Genomic DNA, 23,041 nt, shown 5'->3' with positions numbered 1-23,041 from the left:
GTGAGAAGAATAGAAATTTGTAAAGAGAGAGTATAAGAAATAGAAAACAAAATCAGCAAATTATGTGAGGGAGAAAAAAACTTGAGTATCTTGACAGTAATATTGTCTCTACAAGGATGTGCCTGAGAGCTGTTGGGAATTGCTCCCTTTGGGTGACTTTCCTCTAGCCGATAAGTCTTTAGAAGATATGTAGCTCTCCTGTAGGTGTCCCCTGTCTCAGGACCTCCAGAGTTCCAGGCCTCTGTGTCCTCTTTCTTGACTTCATTAGGAGTGGCCCAGCATTCTCTCCAGTGTTTGTAGTTTTGTTTTAGAGGGTGAGAAGTGAAATACTCAATGAAACCACCACCCAGATCAAGAAATAGAATAGAAGTCCCCCTTGTGCTCCCTCTCAATCATAACCCTCTCCTTCCCATGGAAAAGGTTTTGATCCATTCTAGGTAGGGGGTAGGGCAAAAGATGTGACCCTACCTTAGATTTCATAATCTAAAAAGAAGGAAGTGGTAACAGATGTCAGGGATAATTCCTCTTCAGAAAAACCATCTTATTGGTAAGTGATTAGAGCATCTTCAGATTTGAAGGGTTGTTCCTTCCTTCCACCTGTTATATATGTGTGTGGCTGAAATGCCAAGATGTGGGGGATGAGGATATGCTCAAATTGGCTGTTTTAGAATTATGCATCGGCTTCATGGCACTTGGAAAAAGGCCAGAACCTAGCAGTGACCATGATCAAGTGTAAGAAAATATCCAGGAGTTCTAGTAGTACAGCCTTGCACCCATATAAGGAAGGGGACTTACAAGATGCTGACCTTTTTAAAAGTTCTTGGTAATTTTATTCATATAATTTATACCGAAAGTTATCTAAGGAACTATTCTAGCGACTTGGACAGCTTTGACTAAATAATGAATGTTTTACCCTCTTTTGGATTGTCTTCCTTTGTCAACACAAATGCACACTTTCAGGGAAGTTAAACATAGAGGGGGAGGAAGGGAAAGGATGTTTACCTAGCTGTCACATTAGCTGAATCAGTTTTCATGATATTTTATACTCAGATCACTCTTAGAGCCATGAAGCACTGTCAGTGCTGCCTCATAGTGTTTGGTTCTACATGTTAGCATTGTTACACAGAACTTTCTGCAGGGATGGAAATACTCTTTAACTGCATCACCATCCACAATATGATAGTCACTAGCTATTTGTGAGTGTGGAGAACTTGAAATGTTACTAAGGAACTGAATTTCTAGTTCATTTTAAATTTAACCAAAAAGCCAAATGTGGCTAGTGGCACAGCACTAAATATAAACCAGTATCTTCACAAATTGAGCAGGAAAAGAGATTTTTTTTCTTGGCTATGTCTTAGTATAGAAAATTGGACATTGTCTTGGATATGAGGTTAGACAAAGACCTAAAAAAATTCTGAAAAGGAATAATAATAAGAGGGACTAGCACTACTGATTTGTAAAATACTTACTAAAGGTACAGTAATTTTACTTTTAGACTTTAATACATATATATAGATCACAACTCGATATCAAAAAAGTACACAAGATAACACTCAAAGATCTGTCCCCCACCATTTTTATTCATTTTTTGTTTATGCTTTTTTCTTTTTTGCAAATATAGGTGTATTTTCTCCCCTTTCTTACACAAAAGTAAACTATAATGATTAAAAACCATGTGGTACAGGTACAGAAATACATAAGCGGAACAGTGGACAAACAGCCCCAACAAACATAAGGATACATGAGGATCTGGTAGGTAATAAAGATGACATATCAAATTTGAGAATAGGTGGTATTGAGGTTAGCTCTCTGGGGACAAAAGTCTTTAATATGTACTTTACTCCTTAGACCAAAATTAGTTATAGGAGGATTGAAAATTTTGAAATATTAAACAAAAACATGCAATCTTAGGAAATACCACCTTGGGATTTGAAAGACCACGTTAAGCACAACGCAAAACCCAGTAATAATAAAATAAGAAGTGGAGGCCAGGTGCAGTGGCTCACGCCTGTAATCCCAACACTTTGAGAGGCTGAGGTGGGAGGATTGCTTGTGGCCAGGAATTGGGAGGCCAGCCTGGGCAATAAGCAAAGATCCCGTCTCTAAAAAAAAAAAAAAAAAAAATCCAATTAAAAAAAAGAGAATTTGAACTTTTTTAAAACAAGTTGAACAACTTTTTTTTTTTTTACATTGACTACATAAAGATTTAAAATACTACATGGTGAAGAATGCTATAAATTGAATTAAAACACAAATAGCTAGTGGGAAAAACATTTGCATACTTAACAGGTAAATGGCTGACATTGCCAGTATTCAAAGAGCTTTTAGGATTTGTTAAGATCATGAACACTAAGCAAAATCAGCAAAGGACATCAATAGGTAGTACACACACACAAAAAGCACATGTTTGGTAACCATATGAGAAGTTGCCCAGCCTCACTAATAAAGAAAGCAAACACCAATTTCTTTATCTCTCTTTAAAAAAAAAAAACTATCAGGTAGATAAAGTTTAGATGATACCCATCTTTAAACAGTTTGGGGAAAGAGAATATCTTATAATGGAGTGCTAGTCAGAGTCAATCTGGGGAGGCAGTTTAGGCTTACCAATTAGAATTTAGAATATTTGTGCCTTTGACTCAGCAATACCAGATCTAGGCATCCACCCTGCTCTATTTATATGAGTGTACAGCAATATACAGAGGATATTTACTTTTACTTCGTTTGAAATGGGTAAAAACTGGAAACAACCCAAAAAGGTCTATTAGGAGCTTAGTTAAGTAAACCATGGTTCACCTATATTATATAGACTTTAAAACAAGATAGGAATGTTCCTTGAGTTACATGAAAAGACTTTAATAACAGTATGCAGATTATAACCAAATTCTTATAAACCAGGGGAAAATCACTTTTAGTACATGCACAGAAAAAAAAATAGCAGATTATACTCTAAGAATGAAATTATGGGATGTTTTTATTTTCTTGGTTAAATATATCTGTAAGACTTAAATTATTTATAGTGATCATACATTGATTTTATAATGGGAAAAAAATTTTTAATGTAGAAAACTAGTACTACAAACCCTATAACCATACCTCTTTTTTAGATACCATCCTTCACATGCAAAATCAACAATGGGATGCTCAAATAAACTAAAATAAATCCCTAGATTTCATCACTGTTTAATTAATTTTCATTTTCAGGGATAAAACAAGGATCTATCACCTTTATTATTTAACATTTTAAGAAAATATTATTAATGTGTTAATGAAAATAAATCAATATTTTGCAAGTAACATGTGCCTAGAAAATCTAAAATCTGTTTAAAAATTTTTAGTATAGTTGGCAAAAGAAAGCATAAAAATTCAAACTGTAGAACACACAGCTCTGATTCATGCTTCCTCTTTGCCATATCATAGTAGTATGGGGAAATGACTGGTTAACTTCCTAAAAGCCTTCCTAGGGTGAATATACTTAAGACCAGTGCCAAGCATCCAGTACAGACTGGAAGCTAGCTTTTACCAGCCCACCAAGAGTAAATCCATTTATGCTAGGCTAATACATAGTAATCACATTTAGGAAACACATTTATAATCCTAAAGTCGGTTACCAGTTGGTTGATTTATAAAGAGGAGGAATTGGCCCAGGGATCTGAATATTCCATGGTGGAGCCATCAGATTTTTTCCAGTAACCTATATGGGTAGCCAGAGGAGCAACAGTGGGTTGCTTAGTGGGTGTGAAGTCAGAACAAGGGGAGTTAGACAAATCAAATGTGTGCTATTCTTAGGCTAAAATGTTGTGATGATTCACTCTCAGAGTAAAGCACTAGTCTTGGGCTTTCATCCATTGGCCTGGATAATGCTTGGATGAGATTAAACACTCCTGTAGAAAACTAGATAGTCATAACTCAGTTCAGACAGGAGAAACCATGTTAGTAAATATACATATGAAATAAGTTATCCTTTCAGCAATCATAGAAGTATAAATAATCTGAAATACTGTGTTACCTACAAAAGCAGTTCTTAAAAGTGTTTTTTAAACACACCCAGCAGCATCTACAGTATAAGATGTTACTAATGAGGGAAGGATATATTTGGATCAGTTTTTTATGTTTGTATTATTAGTCCCTTCATGGGTGGGGTCGGGGCAGGGTATGAACCTTGTTGAGAATGCCTAAAGTCACAGGTTGAAGAAAGATAAGCAGTACAGAAGCCAATATATTTTAGATATGCCCATGCTGTTAACAGAGACAAAACTTAGATGTATGCCTGAGAACTTTGGTGATTGCATCTGCCTGTGCTTTGTACCCAGTAAGTGAAATGCCCTAGAAGGTACTGGAGGAGAAGGCATGTGTATAGTATGAGGGCATTGGCCTCTAACTTGAGTCACAGAACCAAAGGGCTCCTCATCCTCTGTGCTTTGTGAAGATGCTAGAAAGAAACAGAAACTTTCTTGCTCTAAAGAGATGGCCTTTCTTCTAAAGGAGGCACAGATCTGGAGAGGTAACAAGTGGGACTGTTAAAGAGGTGTCTTTATCTCACCATGGGTGGCATGGTATTTTCCAGAGTGTACTACACAAGATGGTCCAGGGAAAATAATGGTTATATTAGTAAGTATGCCTGGTTCTTACTGTATTACAAACTAGTATATCAAATTGATGAATTCCTAGATGTTATATTGCCTAAGGTAATGCTTATGTAGTATTAGCCTCCTAAGTGAATCTAACGAAAAGTATTAAGTAAACAATAGTACAGGTGAATGGGCAGGTGTGAAGAAAATAATGAAAGTGATACATGAATGACATGAAGTTGGGGAAGCACTGATTATGGAAAAGATTATGGGCTTTAGAATCAGATAAATCCGGGGTATACTGGACTCTTAACTATATCACTTACTGGCTTCACGATGAACCTGAGCAGATTATGTAATCTCTCAGAGCCTAATTTCTTCATCTTAAAAAAAAAAAAAAAAGTGTAAAAATAATACCTCCTAAAATTGATGAGAAAATTTAATGTGATGATCTGACGTACCTAACACAATGGATGCCAGTAAATACTCTTCACTTGTAAAATAGAGATACTTATATAAGAATACCACTTGGAAGTGACTTTAGATCATAAAAGGTGTCCATGGTATTTTTTGTTGTGGTAGTATTAGCTTTTTGATAGTTGTGGGAAATAGATACAAGGATTGTTTTACATGGGGAAAAAGAGTAAAGACTTGAGAAATGTACAGTATGCAGTCTGCTTTCTCATGAGAGGGTTTATATTAGAGCAGCCTCTACTTCAGGGGTTGGTGGCAGACTCTTCACAAAGACACTGTTTTAGATTTTGCAGGCCACAAGGTCTCTGTCATATTATTCTTTGGCTTTTTGGTTTGGGTTTTTTGTTTGTTTGTTTGTTTTGTTTTTTTGCAATCCTTTAAAAATGTAAAAGCCATTCTTAGCTCACAGGGCTGTATAAAAACAGGGTCAGGTTTGGCCCAAAGGCCATAGTTTGCCAACCCCTCCTCTAGTTTTATGGGTAAATATGACACAGGAGCATGGGTACGTAGGAACTCTCTTCCCTGTACCCACAGATTTGATGACATGTTGTTGTTTGCTTATGTGTACCGTGATGTGGTGGGTAAATGCTTCCGACTCCAGTCAGATTAGGTTAGGATAAAGGACACAGGTGATAGCATTTCCTTGGGTCTTTACAAAGGGATTAATCTTGACAGAAAAATAAATAAATAGGCTTACCCACGAAAGGGGTCCTAGGTATGCTTGATAGGTTGAGTGGCTTATAGGACTTGCCTGTGTATGATTTTCTCAAATCCTTGGTCTACTATAATCTGCATACTGCCTGTTTTTGTATAACCAGCGGCTGGCTACCTGCTAGCTGAGAATAGGTTTCACATTTTTTAAAATTAAAAAAAAAAAAACTAAAGTAGAATAGTATTGAGTGACATGAAAATTATGAGATTCAAATTTCAGTTTTTATAAATAAAGCTTTATTGAAAGAGCCACACCCATTCACTTAGTGTTGTCTGCAACTACTTTCACACTACCTCAGCAGAGTTGACTAGTTGCAACAGAGATCATGTGGCCACAAAACCTAAAATACTGTATGGCCTTTATGGAAAAAATTTGCCAACTCCTGGTCTCATAATTTTTTCTTAACTGGAGGAGAATAGCTTGTATCATATTTCTCCTTCTTCACAATTTTACTTTCTCTAGGGGTTGGAGGGATGTGGAGGTTGGCAAATTTAAGACTATGGTATTACACCTGTACCTTGAGAGGTAGGATGGTAGAGGGCAAATCTCTTAAGAGACATATTTGACATCTGGAATAGCTGAGGAGAGGTTAAAATCATAGAGGTTCCAAATAGGACTCTCTGGCATAGTGCCAAGTGTGATCCACTCAGGAGACTGGGGACAAGGCTGGAAACTGGTAGACGCAGGACAATATTGACTTAAATGTACCACAAAGATAATTTTCCCTATCTTTGGAAAAACAAGGTAAAAGAGGAAGGAACAATATGTTTTCTAATCCTCCACATCTTATTGTTGACCTCTCCCCTCTTCTCCCTGAAGTGTAGCTGTTCCATGACAGTTATCTTAATGTGCAGAGTGGTACCTTAATCTAAGAAAGATTTGGAGCCACTTGCAGTAACTTTTATTTAATTTTGCCAGATAAAGTTATAATACTCAAAAAAGAATTGGTTTAAGTTGGTTTAAGCCTCAGATCCTTTTGGGAATGAGGTGCAGGTTATAAATAAATTCAGTCACATAAGTACCATCTTCTAAATAATTTTACTGATTAAAACATTGGAATCAATTCTTCCCCTTTCCATACTTTATATATTTCTTATGCATAGTTATGACTAGAAATAGCTAATATTGAACCTACAGAGTTTAGTATCTCAACAGTATAATTTGTAATTATAACCTATTCTGATTTCTTTTCAAATATTAGGTGTCCTAGTTGCCTATGAAGGTTTGCCACTTCATCTTGCACTGTTCCCCAAACTTTGGACTGAGCTATGCCAGACTCAGGTAAAGAAAATGAGTTTTAGATGATTTGGTCTTTCATCTCATCTTACCAAGTGGTCAGTAATTTTAGGAACAATGGGTTGAAGACTTGCTGAAAATTTGGGATGTTTTAGAAACTTGGTAGGTAAAAAGGATTAAGGGAAATATTAGCTATTAAACATTGAGCACGTAGTTTCCCTTTGAGGTTTTTTTTACTTCAATGAATTTGTATCACAGAGACTATTTCAAATACACTAGTTATAACTGAATTTCTCAGTTATAGGTCAGTGTCAGTAGTTGTGGGAAAAATTCAAAACAGGGAGGTACTAGGGGAATGCACATGCTGCTTCTAGGTCTCCATCCTCCCCTGTCCGTCTCTTCTTCTTCTCTGCCATTCCAGAAGCTATAGCAGGAACCCTGTTGTTGGTAGTGTGTCCTGTAGCTCTTCCTGGTTTGTAGATTGTCAAGAGTCTGATGCACTTGTTCTTAACAATCTCCTTGAAAACAGGAAAGACTACCCTTCATACCTTAAGTATCTAAGAGCCTACTCCTTAAAATGAAGTGGGCACATAAATAATGCTTCATAAATTGTAGAGAGAGAACTGGGAAGAGAGGAGGAGAAACCAGATCAGTCCTAAGGTTTGGCTCATTCCTCTGCTCAGGTAGAAAGGATTCCCATTCCCTTTAAACCCTGAAATAACTGTTGTTTTGCTGCCTGGTTGTATTTGTCCTACCCCAGAGGAAGAATGAGCTAACTTTCCCTGGGCACAAACCTTTACCACCCACATTATAGTTTCTGAAGTACTTTGAGTCTGGTGCAGCCTCCTATCTGCAGTAGCTCTCTGTATCCTACTAGATAGATGTTCATCATACTGCATTGTAGTGGTTATGTTTATTTCCTTTTCCGAAAAGGTGAGTTTATCAAGTATAGAGACCTTATCTTAGTAATCTCTGTTCCCTGAAGAAATGTTAAAGTGTTTTCTACAGTAGTAATCTTTAAAAGGCTAGTATATGTTGATCTTAGCTCACATGACTTAATACATAATAGGCTTTCAGAAAGTGACTTGTGCTAGTTGATTTTTGAGCCAAGTGGTCTGTCCAGTAAATTGGAGATCTTTCTTTTTCCCTCTCTGTTGCTTTTTTCATTCTTCCTGATTTGAGTCCTTTTTTCGTTTCTGTGCTCTACTACCACCTGTTAATTCCCTATTGCATTATCTAGTTCTCCCTTGGCTGCTTTTCACAGCACTCACCATCCCTGCAAATTTCCCTTAAAGCCAAATCATGTAAGGCTTCCAAAGCTTCCAGGCCTATAGAAGCAGCCATCCTGTGCAAGCAGCAGGGGCTGTGCCTGGCAGACTAAGGCAGATTTTCCCAGGACTAAGGATCTGAAGACCTGGGTCCATCCTGGTCCTGCTCGATTCCTAATTTCTGTAACCTTGAACAATTTACTCACTACAGTTGCTTAAAGTATGTACATATAATCTAAAATCTGTCCTATTTTTTAAAAAGGTCCTTTCTGTCATCCCTGTAAACAACCTATGATTAAAACACACATAAATAATCTAGGGAGATTATTTGCTTAAAGACATACTACTTGTGTTTAAGAGCCATGACCATTTGAAAACAGGAAAACCAAAGTTTAGTAAAATTGCCATATATTGGGACCACTAATTCTGTGTGAGATACTTAGCCAAAGAGGTTTGTTTACCTTTGCAATGTTTGTGGGGAAAAAAGGCATTTACCAAATTACTATTGCTAATGTGATTATAAAGTTTAAGCCATTTTAGAGAGTAAATTTATTTTCTTAATATTTATCTTTTCTCTACATGTGGTTTACCTATTAATTATACATTAATTGGTCCCCTGAAAACATATTCTCATCCTATTCTTTATTGGCTTATCTTTCCAGTCCTTGTTAATTCCCTCAATACTGGATAATAAATCTGCATTTCTTTTAAGACATAGTTGTTCAGTTTTGCCATCAGTGTCTTACCTACTTACCCCTATAGTCCAAATTAGTAATATTTTAATGTATTGGAAGAACGGTTGCTGTAACTAAAAGTTAGTTAGTAGTAGCTTTTAAAGTGGGATTTTTAGTGACTTCTGATGTCCAGCATATGCAATGTGCGAGTCCCCAGTCATTTCAGTGCTCAACCATCAGTGCTTCTTCTTCCCACTTTAGTCCGCTATGTCAAAAAATTGCATCAAGCTTTTGTGTGAAGATCCCGTTTTCGCAGAATATATTAAATGTATCCTAATGGATGAAAGAACTTTTTTAAACAACAACATTGTCTACACATTCATGACACATTTCCTTCTGAAGGTATGTAGTACTTTGGAAACTCAATGTGTCACTTCTAATTAGTTGATGCTTGTGTTTTCATTATGTTGGTCTTTTGGAGATTTTTTTTTTTTAATGTTTTTTTTTTCAGGTTCAAAGTCAAGTGTTTTCTGAAGCAAACTGTGCCAATCTGATCAGCACCCTTATTACAAACTTGATAAATCAGTATCAGAACCTACAATCTGATTTCACCAACCGAGTTGAAATTTCCAAAGCAAGTGCTTCTTTAAATGGGGTAAGAACTACACAAAAGAGGCGGCTTGTACTTCAAAACTTTAACTTACTATTCAAACCCTAAAAGTCACATATGAAAAAAAATTTTAAAAAGTGTGTTCACCATGATGCCTTGTATGTAGCACACACTTTGTCAGCTTAGAAGAGACAAGCTAATGTCATCAAATGCTAAGAGCAGTAAGACCACTAAGAGACATTCCCTTTATCTGTTTTTTGGAAACATTACTTGTGATGTTTCTACCTCCTAAGTAACTGAAATAATCAGATTAATGATCTAGTGATTATAAAGGCAGTTGGAGTTACTTGTTTTGTGTAGACTCCCATGGCAGCCATGTCACAAAATGATGGAACACTCTGGAAATGTGCTGTTCAGCAACAGTCTCCCAAATAACAAGGTGCTTACTAGCCAGAACAGATTACAAAGCTGAGTGAGGAAGACCTATTTATGACTTCTACCAGAATTTAGCTTCAGAAACTATTTCTATTAACATACTAATGAGGGCCAGGCGCGGTGGCTCACGCCTGTAATCCTAGCCCTCTGGGAGGCCGAGGCGGGTGGATCGCTCGAGGTCAGGAGTTCGAGACCAGCCTGAGTGAGACCCCGTCTCTATTAAAAATAGAAATAAATTATCTGGACAACTAAAAATATATATAGAAAAAATTAGCCGGGCATGGTGGCGCATGCCTGTAGTCCCAGCTACTCGGGAGGCTGAGGCAGTGGGATCGCTTAAGCCCAGGAGTTTGAGGTTGCTGTGAGCTAGGCTGACGCCACCGCACTCACTTTAGCCCGGGCAACAAAGTGAGACTCTGTCTCAAAAAAACAAACAAAACAAAAAAAAAAAAAAAATATATATATATATATATATATATATATACTGATGAGACCTAAATTTCTCATGGTTCAAAGTTTGTTTTTAAGATTCCTATGTAATTCTAAGTTCTATTACTGATACGTATATTTTTTCCTTTTCCATTTTCAGAAAACACTATTTGAGTCTTTGGTCTTACTTGTGGGTATAAAATAATGGTGTTAGTGACTTAGAACTGATGAAATACAGTAGTATAACACTGGTTTTCTGGTTTTAGCATTCTTCTAAAAATGCTGGAGAAAACAGGGAATTTCTGGAGGAGAAAACATCTGCATTTAACTGTAAACAATTGTGTCAAAATGTTGGCTTTAGGATTTGAAATGTTCCTCTCTGGGTTTTTGTAGGACCTGAGGGCCCTTGCTTTGCTCCTGTCAGTACACACTCCCAAACAGGTAAGCCCAGCTCTAATTCCAACTCTGCAAGAGCTTTTAAGCAAATGCAGGACGTGTCTGCAACAGAGAAACTCACTCCAAGAGCAAGAAGCCAAAGAAAGAAAAACTAAAGGTTAGCTTTATGGACTAATACCATTACCTTTAGCGTGGGGGAAGGTAAGAATACACTTGGTATAACTGACTTTTTAACAGCTCCATGTTCAATTGAACCTCCTAAATACAAATGCTAAAAACACAATTGACTTCCCACAATCTTAATGGCCCCCTTCCAAGAAGTTTCAGTTTTGGTGTTTGTTTTCACAGATGATGAAGGGGCAACTCCTGTTAAAAGAAGGCGTGTTAGCAGTGATGAGGAACACACTGTAGATAGCTGCATCAGCGACATGAAAACAGAAACCAGGGAGGTCCTGACCCCGACCAGCACATCAGACAATGAGACAAGAGACTCCTCAATTATTGATCCAGGAACTGAGCAAGATCTTCCTTCCCCTGAAAATAGTTCTGTTAAAGAATACCGAATGGAAGTTCCATCTTCGTTTTCAGAAGACATGTCAAGTATCAGGTCACAGCATGCAGAAGAACAGTCCAACAATGGTAGATTTGAAGACTGTAAAGAATTTAAAGACCTCCACTGTTCCAAGGATTCTACCCTAGCTGAGGAAGAATCCGAGTTCCCTTCTACTTCTATCTCTGCAGTTCTGTCTGACTTAGCTGACTTGAGAAGCTGTGATGGTCAAGCTTTGCCCTCCCAGGACCCTGAGGCTGCTTTATCACTCAGTTGTGGCCATTCCAGAGGACTCTTTAGTCACATGCAGCAACACGACATTTTAGATACCCTGTGTAGGACCATTGAGTCTACAATCCATGTGGTCACAAGGATATCTAGCAAAGGAAACCAAGCTGCTTCTTGACATTAGGTGTAGCATGTCTACTTTTAAGTCCCCTCTTCCCCCATGCTGTTTGTATAAGTTTTGCTTATTTGTTTTTGTGCTTCAGTTTGTCCAGTGCTCTCTGCTTGAATGGCAAGATAGATTTATAGGCTTAATTCTTGGTCAGGCAGAACTCCAGATGAAAAACTTGCATCTTCAGTATACTTTCTAAAGGGCAATCAGATAATGGATGTTTTATGTAATTAAGAGTTCACTGTAGTGGCTTTCATTTAATATGGCTGTCTGGAGGAACAGGGTTCCCTGGCCCTGTACAATGTAATTTAAACTTACAGCATTTTTACTGTGTATAATATGGTGTCCTCTGTGCCAGTTTTGTACCTTATAATAGAGGCAGATTGCCTCCGATCGCTGTGGTTCTTATTATCAAAATTAAGTTTACTTGTATACGGAACAACCACAAGAAATTTGATTCTGTAAAGAATCCTCTTTAGCTGTGGCCTGGCAGTATATAAATGGTGCTTTATTTAACAGAATACCTGTGGAGGAAATAAAGCACACTTGATGTAAAAATAATTGTTTTATTTTTATTGACATGACTGATTGCTATTCTGTGCACTTAATTAAACTGATTGTGATGACTTTTCATTGGTTTACATACGTTGCTTCGGTCTAATGAGAAAGCCGTGAATGGGGGCAGCACTTACCCATTATATTCAACTTCATTAGAAGTCTTAATGGCAGTCCACAACAGTAACTTAGCCCCACAGACGTCGCTGTCCTCTCCACCCTAAAGTGCATAATACCTCCAGGGCCAACCACAGACGGCAGGGAGAGGTGGAACAGAACGCAGCCAACATGCCCTCACTCGAGCATGCTTTTGAATGCAACATGCCACTGTTTTACTACCTAAGCGATACACACATACCTTAAAAACCCTAAAGTAAAATGGACTAGTACCAACATGCCATTTATTTTTTGTTCTCTTGAACCTAAAACTATAGTTGAAAGCTTGGGAAATACCAACTATCTGCACTCAGGGACTTGACCTATTTTCAGAGGAACATCTATGAAAGGTGAGGTTATTAATACTGAATTTCAGGTTGCTTGCTACTTTTAATTCAATGCAGAGTCCAGTTATAGTGAAAAGTCAAACAGTGCTTTAAATTCTGAATAGGTTCATGGATTTCATCCAATAGAAAATAAGAGATTTTCTTTCTTAAAAGGAAGGCTAGGGAAGAGATAAAAATTAACACTTTTTCTGCTTACAAAAAGTAATGCCCTTATGAAATCTTAACCGTTTAGGGTCGTCAGCTGCAGTAAACCTTTTATTTCTTCAAAATGCTGCTTCTGCCAACAATTTCATGTTCTCTTCTTTACAGACAGGAACTCCTTTACAGTCCAGTTGTAATTCCGTTTGCCCTACAGTAGGCACAGAATTCAGTACAACTATTGCATGGTGTTCTAGAAGAAAAATAGAAACCTTATTACTGCATTATGAAGAAAATTTACCCAGGAAGAAAAACCCAGCTTTAGTGTTTTGGGACTTTTGTACTGATACCATACCTTCTGGCCAGATACTACATCTCCATTTCATGACTACATCTCCATTTCATGACGATCTTTTTATTTGTTAACTGAAAATAAAAAAATTCCACTGAAAATATCTTTTAAAATTTGGCCGGGCACGGTGGCTCATGTGTGTAATCCTAGCCCTTTGGGAGGCCAAGGTGGGTGGATCGCTTGAGGTCAGGAGTTCGAGACCAGCCTGAGTGAGACCCCGTCTCTATTAAAAATAAAAATAAATTATCTGGACAACTAAAAATATATATAGAAAAAATTAGCCGGGCATGGTGGCGCATGCCTGTAGTCCCAACTACTCGGGAGGCTGAGGCAGTAGGATCGCTTAAGCCCAGGAGTTTGAGGTTGCTGTGACCTAGGCTGATGCCACAGCACTCACTCTGGCCCGGGCAACAAAGTGAGACTCTGTCTCAAAAAAAAAAAAAAAATTCTCACAATACAACATACAAAAAAACCAAATCCTTTTATTAAAACTCCTAAGTACTAGAAAAATCACTGAACAACATATATATTCCCACCTTCCAGTTTACATGCCAGCACCAATGACAACTGTCTTTATTGCCAAACTAGCCCAGTAATACTGGTATGAAGAACAGAGAAATGATGTCAAGGGTGATGCAACACAGACCCTAGTGACTTAGTGCTAAACAGCACGGACAAAAAGCAAGAGTAACCAAGGGAAGAGTTAGCCCCAGCTTACTTCTGTAACCCTGAGGTTACTTATCAACTCCATGTATTCACTAGTGATGTTCCCATCAAACATCTGGAATTTCCCTCTTTTCAACATCTAATACAGCAGGAGATTCAGAAAATTTTTGCACCAACTAACCAAAACGTAAAACAGACATGTTATTCCACTACATGTTATCACTTTTTTAATCTAAATATAACTACTATGATTTAGGTTTTTTAAAAGCTTGAACATACAGCTTTTACTTACAGAAAATAAAACACAAAAGCTTTCTCTTACCAGAGAAAGAAAACTCAATATATCCCCTGTATACTGACATAGTCCAAAAAAATGCCCATCTTGCCCCCCTCAATATTCAGAAGCCATCCTTACAAGTGTTCCCATCCCCACCATCCCAGACCCCTTCAATCTAAAACGAGCTCCTGTTGTTTGTAGCCTATTTTCCAATGTCAGCATTTAAGCTGATAGTTTAAGGAGTTACTTACGTCCTTCACAGTGAAGACACTGTACAGCCGCTCTACAGTTGTATCAAACCGTTCCATCATGTGCAGAGCTACAGTGGGAGTCTTTACACCCAGTGCTACTGGAGATGAGGCCTGAACCTCGAGGAGAGGAGAGGTTCCCAAGGGTAATTAGCATACCAAGAGATAAAGCTGCTTGGATTTAAAAACTCAGTCTTCTCAATAAAACACCAAATGTCCCAAGTTCCATACTACCCATTTGAGACACATTGAAAGCCTTTTTAGTACCACCAATCCTGGTCTTTACTTGAGAAACAGAGCTCATTCCCATGAGCTCCTTAGCTCTGTTCCATTCCCAGGCTATGAGGAACATCCCTAACCCTAGTTCGACATGTAAATATGGCCCTGAGGACATAAGGGTGAGCAGATGATAGACAACTGCCCTTAGGACTAAAGGGTATCAATTATACACAAACACCTGTTTCTCAATTCCAAACACAGGATCTAAAATCTCCCACTATAAAAGTCAGGAAAAGAAGGTTCTTCCATTTTGGCATGTGAACCTCAAAGTCACCTGATTTTGTAATCTGTTGCCTACCAAAGAACAGTGCCTTTCAAACAGTCTTGAATTAAATGTTTTTCCCACAAAAAGGCCTATTCATACATTGTCTTCCATCAAGAATGAAAGTCTCATTTTATCATTTCCACAACAAAATGGTTGATCTTAAAACACTCCCAGGGGACCCAAAGGTGGATTAATGCCCTCCTCACTACCCTTCACTGTTCTCCATCATCAAAAAACTATTTGGAGCTCTGACTCAGTGATTAAGCACTTCCTTTTCCTCCTTCCTACAATTTTGGCCACCAAAGGTCATACCTGCAAGGTATTCTCACTCAGTTTCCTTTTAACAGTCAATTCTTGGGTTGCCATAGCTTTCGTTGGTAAAATCATTCCCATTGTAAATTCTATAAAGAAATGTGGGAAATGGTTTTAATAAAGACCTTTTTCCTTTTAAGCACAAAGAGTAAGGTAGAAAACCCGAAACAGCATATAAGAAAATAAAAGAACAGACTTTTATAAAAAGAATTCCTAGAGCATTTTGAAAATTTCAAGATCATTTCATGTTTGTAACATATAAAACTACTGATTAACATGAGTTCCACAAATGCCTTTTTATTTTTTCAAATGCCTCACTTTTATCAAGTTCTTGATAAAACAGCAAAATCTGCAAAAGTTCTCTTCCAAATAGCTAAGTTTCATATGATTAACTACTAATAAGTTTTGTGGCTCTCACCTACTGTCAAAACAGACACTCTCTCATGCCTTCACTACCATCTCACAAAGCTTGTCCTCACAGCATTCAAGCTTGTGAGCCAGCCACATGTGGGTCTTGTGGGAAGAGTGACAACCTCAGCCTATCTATGCCAATAACCAGATACTCAGATAGCAGGGTCCAAAGCATGAGGTGCAGAGATACACGCCCTGCTGGCCATTTGCCTGGCTGATAACTTCTAATTGAAAAGGGAAGACGACAATATCCTCACTTCCATGCAGTGTAGAGATTATCTAGGTAATCTCAACTACACCTATAATACCTGCAGTCACTTTCATTCATCCATTCATTCATTCAACAAAGACTTATTAGGCACCTACTATGTGCCAGGCATTGTGCTAGATGCTGGAGATACAGCAGTGAACCAGACAGATACCTTCCATGCCCTCATGGAGTTTATAGTGTGGCAGGGAAACAGACATTAAACAAGTAATTACACAAATAACTGATTAAATAATTTTCACTCCAGAAAACTACTATTAATAACAGTTCTGTAGGCAAAATGGTTCATGCTGTGTACAATACTGATAATCACTAATTATGTATGGTCTTACCTGTGACTAGCTCTCAACTTCCAGACTACAAATTATTCTGCACTATAAAGAGTTGCTTCTGGAAACTCAGACATCAGACATCCCTAATCTGGGAATTCAGACCACAGGGCAGAGGATAACTTGGGTAAAGAGAAAAGGGACCCTCTGGTTCACAAGGGATGCCTTCTTTACCTGTCTTGAGTGCCTTCAGGTAATCTCCAAGGGCCTCCCTGACCTTGGCGGTGCCTGCAGTTTTCATAAGATCCTTCAGTATATCCCCATCTCCTTTCTTTTTACTCACGTTCACCTACAAATCAGAAAAATACAAACCTAAGAAAACTCTGGTTTGCTTGTATTCTTACAACGCTGGGCCATATGGATGAGAGAACTGTGATGAGAGGGGAGGGGAAGAAGTGGAGATGAGAGAGGTGACAGGTTTCCTCGCACAGCTGGGGGGGATGTCACCCAGGGTACATGGAGGGGGCGGTCGCCACATCTTGAATGGACGTCACAGAGTGTGAACCCTTTCATTTGTGCACAAAACTGTGTGTGGATGTTAAATATATTGCTGATGTGGTCCATGGCTTTTATCAGGGTCTAGAAACACGCCGTCCAGCACAGTAGCCACTACCACACATCTGAGCCTTCAAATGTCACTGGTCTGAACCGAGATGTGCTGTAAGTGTAAAATTTGATACACACCAGACTCTGAAAACTCAGTACAAAAAAATGTAAAATACCTCATTAATTTTTATATTACATGCTATTTTTATATACACAGTTAAATAAAATGTTAAAGTTAATTTCATCTGTTTAACTTTTTCCCCCCAAAGACGGGGTCTTGCTATGTTGCCAAGGCTGGACCCGAACCCCTCAGCTCAAGCAATCCTCCTACCCCAGCCTCCAGAGTGGCTGTGACTAGAGGCACACACCACCACACTGATTTTAACTTTTATGATACGGCTACTAGAAAAATTAAAGTTGCACACGTGGCTTGCACTACATTTATATGTAACAGCGCTGGTCTAGAGCCCTGAAGCCACTGTAATTAGGTAAATAAGCTCCCAAATAACCTGGCCTCAAGCTATATTTTTTGGCAGGGAGAATTGGGAACGGGAGAGGAAGAGAAGACAACAGAGCGAGGCAGAGGGAAGGAGGAAGAGAGGGGAGAAGGGGAAGATGAGAGAGGGCAGTACCAGAGGGACCTGGGAATGTCTCTAGACCAGTCTCGGAAGAAAAAGAGGTATTGATTTGAAATCATTTAGTGTCCGGATGATTCAATCGAGCTGGACCTCACCCCAGGCCCCAGTTCGAATCCAAGGAGTTTGTTCTGTGTAACGTGCTGTGCAAAGCTGCTCAGCTGACGGATGTGACGACAGCAAAGTGAAATCCCAGTCCCTGAGAACAGCACTACACAGCCGGAGATCCGTCCACGAGTCCCCACAGTCCTGGCATTTTATAACCTTCAATAAAGGCGTGTCACAAGACATGCTGCTCAGCAGGATTTAGTTCTATCACCGAAAAGCCTTCTTCACATTGAATACATTCACAAATCAAAAAAGACCCTTTGTCAGACTATCTTAGTTTGGAAAATGCAGCTGCTGTGCAAACGATCCCGCCTTCAGAACCGGCTTCGGCTTGGTCAGAGGGTGCTAACTGCAAGCCTGGCATGGGAGCTACTCCAGGATCCATCCCTCGAGAGAACGAGGAGAGCTGGCCCAAAGCCACACATACTAACATAGTTCACAAAAAACCCTGGAGACATAACCGAGGGCGATCCCGGCTAAAGGCTGAGAATTTTCACTATTAAGGGGAAACAGCAAAGGTGCAGGAGAAGAGAAATAAACTCACATTCACCGAGCCGTGCAAGCTGCTCAGCGCTTTACTGTCACACATCGTCACGTTTAGCCTGGTAACACCCTGAAAGGCGAGGCGGCTCTGGAGGGTGCGGGCCTTACCCTTTGTCGTCCACCATTCCACCTCCACACGCCATGCTGCCCCACAGAAAAGCGATCTCGGCACACAAGCCCCCCGCAACTCACCAGAGCTACCACACTGGAATCACGCAGGCTGATAAACATTTTTTCAAATGTACAATGTCTACTGCAGAAGCTTGAATGCAAAAAAAAAAAAAGGAAACTCCAGCAGATGCCTCAGTGTCATCTACTTCATTTTCCTCAGAAAGACTGGGTATTTCAATCAATCCCTTGTGCTTCAGGCCAGCTTCTTTAATGACACCTAAATGAACACAACGAGTTCTTCAATTAAAAAGTCACGACTGGTTTTATGCAAAACTGCCCCACCTGACAGCCCACCCGCCTCCCTCACCAGGTGCCACTGCTCGACCCTGCCCCACACCCCCATGGGAGGTGAGCGGGCAAGGAGGCCAGGTGGGCCCTGGCTGCTGAGAGCCCGTGTGAACCCAGGGCCAGTGTCCCGAGGGAGGCGTGGGGTCTGTAACCCATGTTCCTCTTCCTGTCCCGCAGTTTTCTCCACCTGGTCAAAGCAGGACAAAGGGCTGTCTTGAGGGAGAGAAGAAATCACAAAAGGGCGGGGAGAACAGAAGGGACAGTGAGTTCAGGTCACGGAGACCGAGGGGAGGGAGGCTGCGGCTGCAGAGGTCCCACGTGGACTTCATGCAGCTGGATTTCCTTCAGGACTAGAGCATTGGCTCCTCGCTGATGGGGCCCACCTGCCACCTCTGGGACCCGATGCTGGAAGAACCCTGCAGTCTGCCTGGCAGTGGCTCTTATCTTGCAAAGGGGCTGGTTGCTGCTTTGGGCCAAAGAAGACAGAAGAGACACAGGCCACAAGGTTCCCCAGGGCCCGAGAGCACTGTCTTGGGGAAGGGCGGGGAACCAGCCCCCCGGCTGCCACTGAGGGTGAACTCCCAGCCGGAGGGCCCTGTTCTAGGGGGAGAAGGACTGCTTTCCCCGCTTGCTCAGCACCTCCCTGGGCTCTGGCTCGGCTCACGCCAGCAAGGGAGCCACGAGGGCAGAGGCTCAAGGACAGGACAGCTAACTGGACTGTTCTCTAACACAAACTCTCAAGAAAGGACCTGAACTCTGGGCTGAGGCCCAAACCTTTACACAGCACGACCCTGCGGGACCAGATCTCTCCCTCTGCTGCTCCTCCTCTCCACATCTCCACGTCCTCGCTTACGCAGCAAGTATTTACTGAGCACGTACTGTCTGCCCAGCCAGGAACTAGGCACCACTGGAGAATTTAACCAAAATACCCAAGAAGCGGAAACAACCAAAATGTCCATGGAAAAGCAAAATGTGGTATACCCGTACGATGGAACATCAGTCGGCTATAAAAAGGAACGAAGCACCGAAACATGCTGTACGATTCCATTTACACAAAACGTCCAGAGGCAAATCCACACAGTCAGAAAGTAGATTAATGGGTGCCAGGGGCCTGCGGAAGAGGGAAATGCGGAGTGACTGCTAACGGGTACGGGATTTCTTTCTGGAGTGATGGTTATACAACTTTGTGAATATACTGCACAACACTGAATTACACACAGTAAACAGATGAACTGCAGGATGTGTGAATTATATCTCAACAGACCTGTTCTTTTTTAATCCCTGCCCTGGTAACAGCAGGGATGAGGAGGGAGCAGGACAGTCAGTGAAATGTTTACGTAAGCACATACAGCATACCCAGTGTCAGTGATTTCAGGGGGAAAAAGCAAGGAAGGGGGACAGTACGGGGTCCGCAACATTTCTAGGATGGAGAACGACAACAGACCTGAAGAGGCGGGCAGCTGTCTGGGGAAGAGCACACCAGGCGGCCACTCAGGCCCAGCTGACAGCAATGAGCTCTCCACAGCTGAGTGCAGGGAGGAAGGAGCGCTAAGTGTGGCGAGAGCCAGAGCGTCAGGAACTACTAACACCAATTCAGGGGCAAGTCAGCTCCGGGCCCACAGCAGGAGTTCTAAAAATAGTCACTGAATGAATGCAAAAACTGCCTCTGCCCCAAGGCTGCCTCCAGCCCCACTGGTCCCCCAGGCCCCTGTTACCTTTCCAGCTCAGTCTGATGTTCCACTCAGAGAAAACCAGCTTTCCCTCGCGCGGCTGCTGCAGGAAGCCTCGCCTTCCACCTGCTTCCGCTCACTGATCTCGCAGCGGCCGGGCTTGTTCTCCACAGCAATGCCCACCAGGAGCTCCCGGGGCTTCCCTTTGGACCAGCTGGTGGCATCTCGCTCTGTCCTGCCAGGACAGAAGGGTACAGTGAGGCCCCAGCTGGTATCCACCTGCCAGCCTGGGTATCAGGGTGATGTCCAAACCGAGCCCAGCCCAGACCAACCCGGGGAGACCAGTCACTCTCCAACTTACAAATGCGCTTCTCATACTTGCTTTCTACCAAATATCTTGTAATCCTTCTGCTCCGTTCCTTAAAATAGTAGTATCTACTATGTAAAGTAGTATTTTGTCTTTAAAACACTGCCTTATCCTGGGGAGGAGGGTCTAGCAATCTCACTGTTACAGTGCGGAGTGTGAGAAATGACCACCTGGAGACTGAATTGAGCCAAATTGGGAGTCTTTATTAGCTGGCCAGTGCCCACCCCCTGCCCGGTTCGGGTACAGGTACAGAGAATGGTACTGAGCCGAAAAGGCAGGGAGGTTTCATACTATCCTAAGTTAGAGCTACCTGACTTTAGGCACGGTGGTAGAAACAACATTGTATCATCTTTTCCACAGCTGTGGGGTCTGGGGCCAGCCTCGGACCCCCGTTTCGGTTACAATCTTTAAGCGAGCAGGTTTACAGAAACAGCACCAATTAAGAAGCATTCTCTCAGGTGTTAAGCAAGCTCAACAAATTTGATGACAGGCAGCTGGAAAGTTTAAACAATCAGTTGCTAGTTAATTGTTTTGATTTATCTCTGCAGGGTACTTTTTCCCAATTACAGACATAGGTCAAGCAAACCTAGATCACCTAGCCAGTGGGCCTTTACACTCACCCACTGGAAATTAACCGGCAAAGCCTGAACCAGATGAAAAGGTACTAGTAGCTGAAATAATTAGAATCACAACACTATCAGGTGTTTTCACACGTGCATTATCTCATGCAATCTTCCTAATAAGCCCATTTTAAGGAAAAGAAAATAGCTGAGAGCAGGGAGTAGCGGGTCCGTGGTGCCAGAGCTAGGAAACCAGAGCTTGGCTCCTGGGAGGCCCCCCCAGGCCAGCCCAGTCAGGTCCCTCACGCCTCCCAGGCTACCGCTCTGGGGACCCGACTCCGCATCGCCTCTAAGGCCTGGAGGTGCCAGAGCCCTGGGGGCCAAAGCGGCAGGGCAGAGGGCTTCCCTTAGCCCTGCCAGAGCCCGACCACCCCACTCCGGATGAGGAAGAGGACGCGTACCTTGTTCAAACTCACAAAAGGGCCAGCTCCCGGGAGGCCCATCGAGCTAGATGCAAAGTTGAGATCCAAATTCCCGCTCTTTCCACTACATACCAAGACACCCCCCCCCCGTCTCTCTTTGAGGATGGGAGGGGGAGGGAAGACCCTAAGGCCACACACACTGTCAAAGTTGCAAAGGCCAGCTAGGAGTCATTCGTGGGGACCCGCTCCACTTCCCAAAGACCAAACGGAAGCCTCGAGAGCCCGGGCAGGGGCGCAGAGAGGCTACGGACGAGCCCCTCCAGCCGCCGGGGGAGGCGCGCGGAGTCCCCCGCCCGCCCGGGGAGCGCCCCCCTGCCCCGGCCGCACCAGTGCCCGCGGTTCACGCTGGCGCCGTCCTCCCGCTCCTCCACGATCCAGCGCGGGTCCCCCCGGCACCACTTGGCCGTGGCTGCGCGGGCGGAGAACAAGGAAGAGCCGCGGCCACGGCGTCTGCGACTCCGGAGCCGGCCCTTCCGGCCTGCGAGCCCGGGAGCGGCGCGTTCCCGGCGCCCAGAAAATGCCAGAAGCCCCCGCCCCCGGCTCCGCCCCGCTCCCTCGGCCGCGCAGCGCCAGGGGGGCCGCGGCCGGGCCCGAGACGCGGGGCGGGCGGGGCCGGCAGGGAGCGGAGGGGGAGGAGGAGGGAGAAGATCGGGATGAGGAGGAGGAGGAGGGGAGGGAGGACGGGAGGGGGCGGGGAGGAGAAGGATGGGGGCCCCGATGCGCGCCGCTCAAATACAGCGGGGGATGGGGAGCCTGCAGAAGGCCCGGACACCCCCAAGGATTCATGACTGTCACTGCAATTGCTGTTTTGGATGCTGGGAAGCAGGGCGGCAAGTACGGGCCGCCGGAGGGCTGCGCTGGCGATGCACACGGGAAGCGGCCTGGCCTCTGGCGGCGCAGACCGTCCCCAGGGAGTCCGGCGCGCGAGGATGCGACCTGGAACGTCCAGGCCTGTGAGGCCGGGCGCGCCCCCTGCACGCCGCTGTGGGGTTTTGTCCGGGAGATCAGGCCGAGCTGGTGCAGTGCGGCCCTCCCCTGGACGCCAGGCCTCTCGCCTTTCCAGCACATGGCCGGGTAGCATGAGCTGCCAAGGGCCCCGGACAGTTCAGGAATATTTACGTTTTATTCATGCAATAATCCTGTAGAGATAACAAAAGAATGTGATTGCAAGCTTCATGCACTTCACAGTAATTAAGTGGGCATTGATGATTCCTTCCATGAATTTTCAGCTTCTAGGAAATCTTTGCATCAACCATTTGAAAAATGGTACTGATGTGCCCATGGATATTTATTCAGTAGAAGAAATGGGTTGGAGTCGG

The 23,041-nt window shown here is 42.4% G+C and overlaps 2 protein-coding genes across 4 annotated transcripts in view; one reads left to right on the top strand and one right to left on the bottom strand.

The window, feature by feature from the left end:
* Positions 1-12,382, top strand: part of USP34 (ubiquitin specific peptidase 34) — a 221,669-nt gene extending 209,287 nt beyond the window's left edge. For all 3 annotated transcript variants that reach the window (XM_045549681.1, XM_045549682.1, XM_045549683.1), the window contains 5 exons: positions 6,956-7,035; positions 9,194-9,334; positions 9,444-9,587; positions 10,800-10,959; positions 11,151-12,382. In XM_045549681.1, the coding sequence (XP_045405637.1) occupies positions 6,956-7,035; positions 9,194-9,334; positions 9,444-9,587; positions 10,800-10,959; positions 11,151-11,758 (1,133 nt within the window). In that variant the 3' untranslated portion in view covers positions 11,759-12,382. The remainder of the gene's footprint in view (positions 1-6,955; positions 7,036-9,193; positions 9,335-9,443; positions 9,588-10,799; positions 10,960-11,150) is intronic.
* LOC123636950 (putative activator of 90 kDa heat shock protein ATPase homolog 2) lies at positions 12,302-22,041 on the bottom strand. Its single transcript, XM_045549688.1, is given in 12 exon segments — positions 12,302-13,094; positions 13,096-13,198; positions 13,301-13,328; positions 13,330-13,371; positions 14,492-14,608; positions 15,345-15,433; positions 16,527-16,641; positions 18,186-18,254; positions 18,377-18,830; positions 19,631-19,754; positions 20,088-20,273; positions 20,359-22,041. Coding segments are annotated over 9 exon segments (669 nt in total). The 5' UTR covers positions 18,416-18,830; positions 19,631-19,754; positions 20,088-20,273; positions 20,359-22,041; the 3' UTR covers positions 12,302-13,027.
* Between the last annotated feature and the right edge of the window lie 1,000 nt (positions 22,042-23,041).

This window comes from Lemur catta, chromosome 4, assembly GCF_020740605.2.
Source record: "Lemur catta isolate mLemCat1 chromosome 4, mLemCat1.pri, whole genome shotgun sequence".
Classification (NCBI taxonomy): Eukaryota; Metazoa; Chordata; class Mammalia; order Primates; family Lemuridae; genus Lemur; species Lemur catta.
This window is presented reverse-complemented; position numbering and strand designations above follow the sequence as displayed.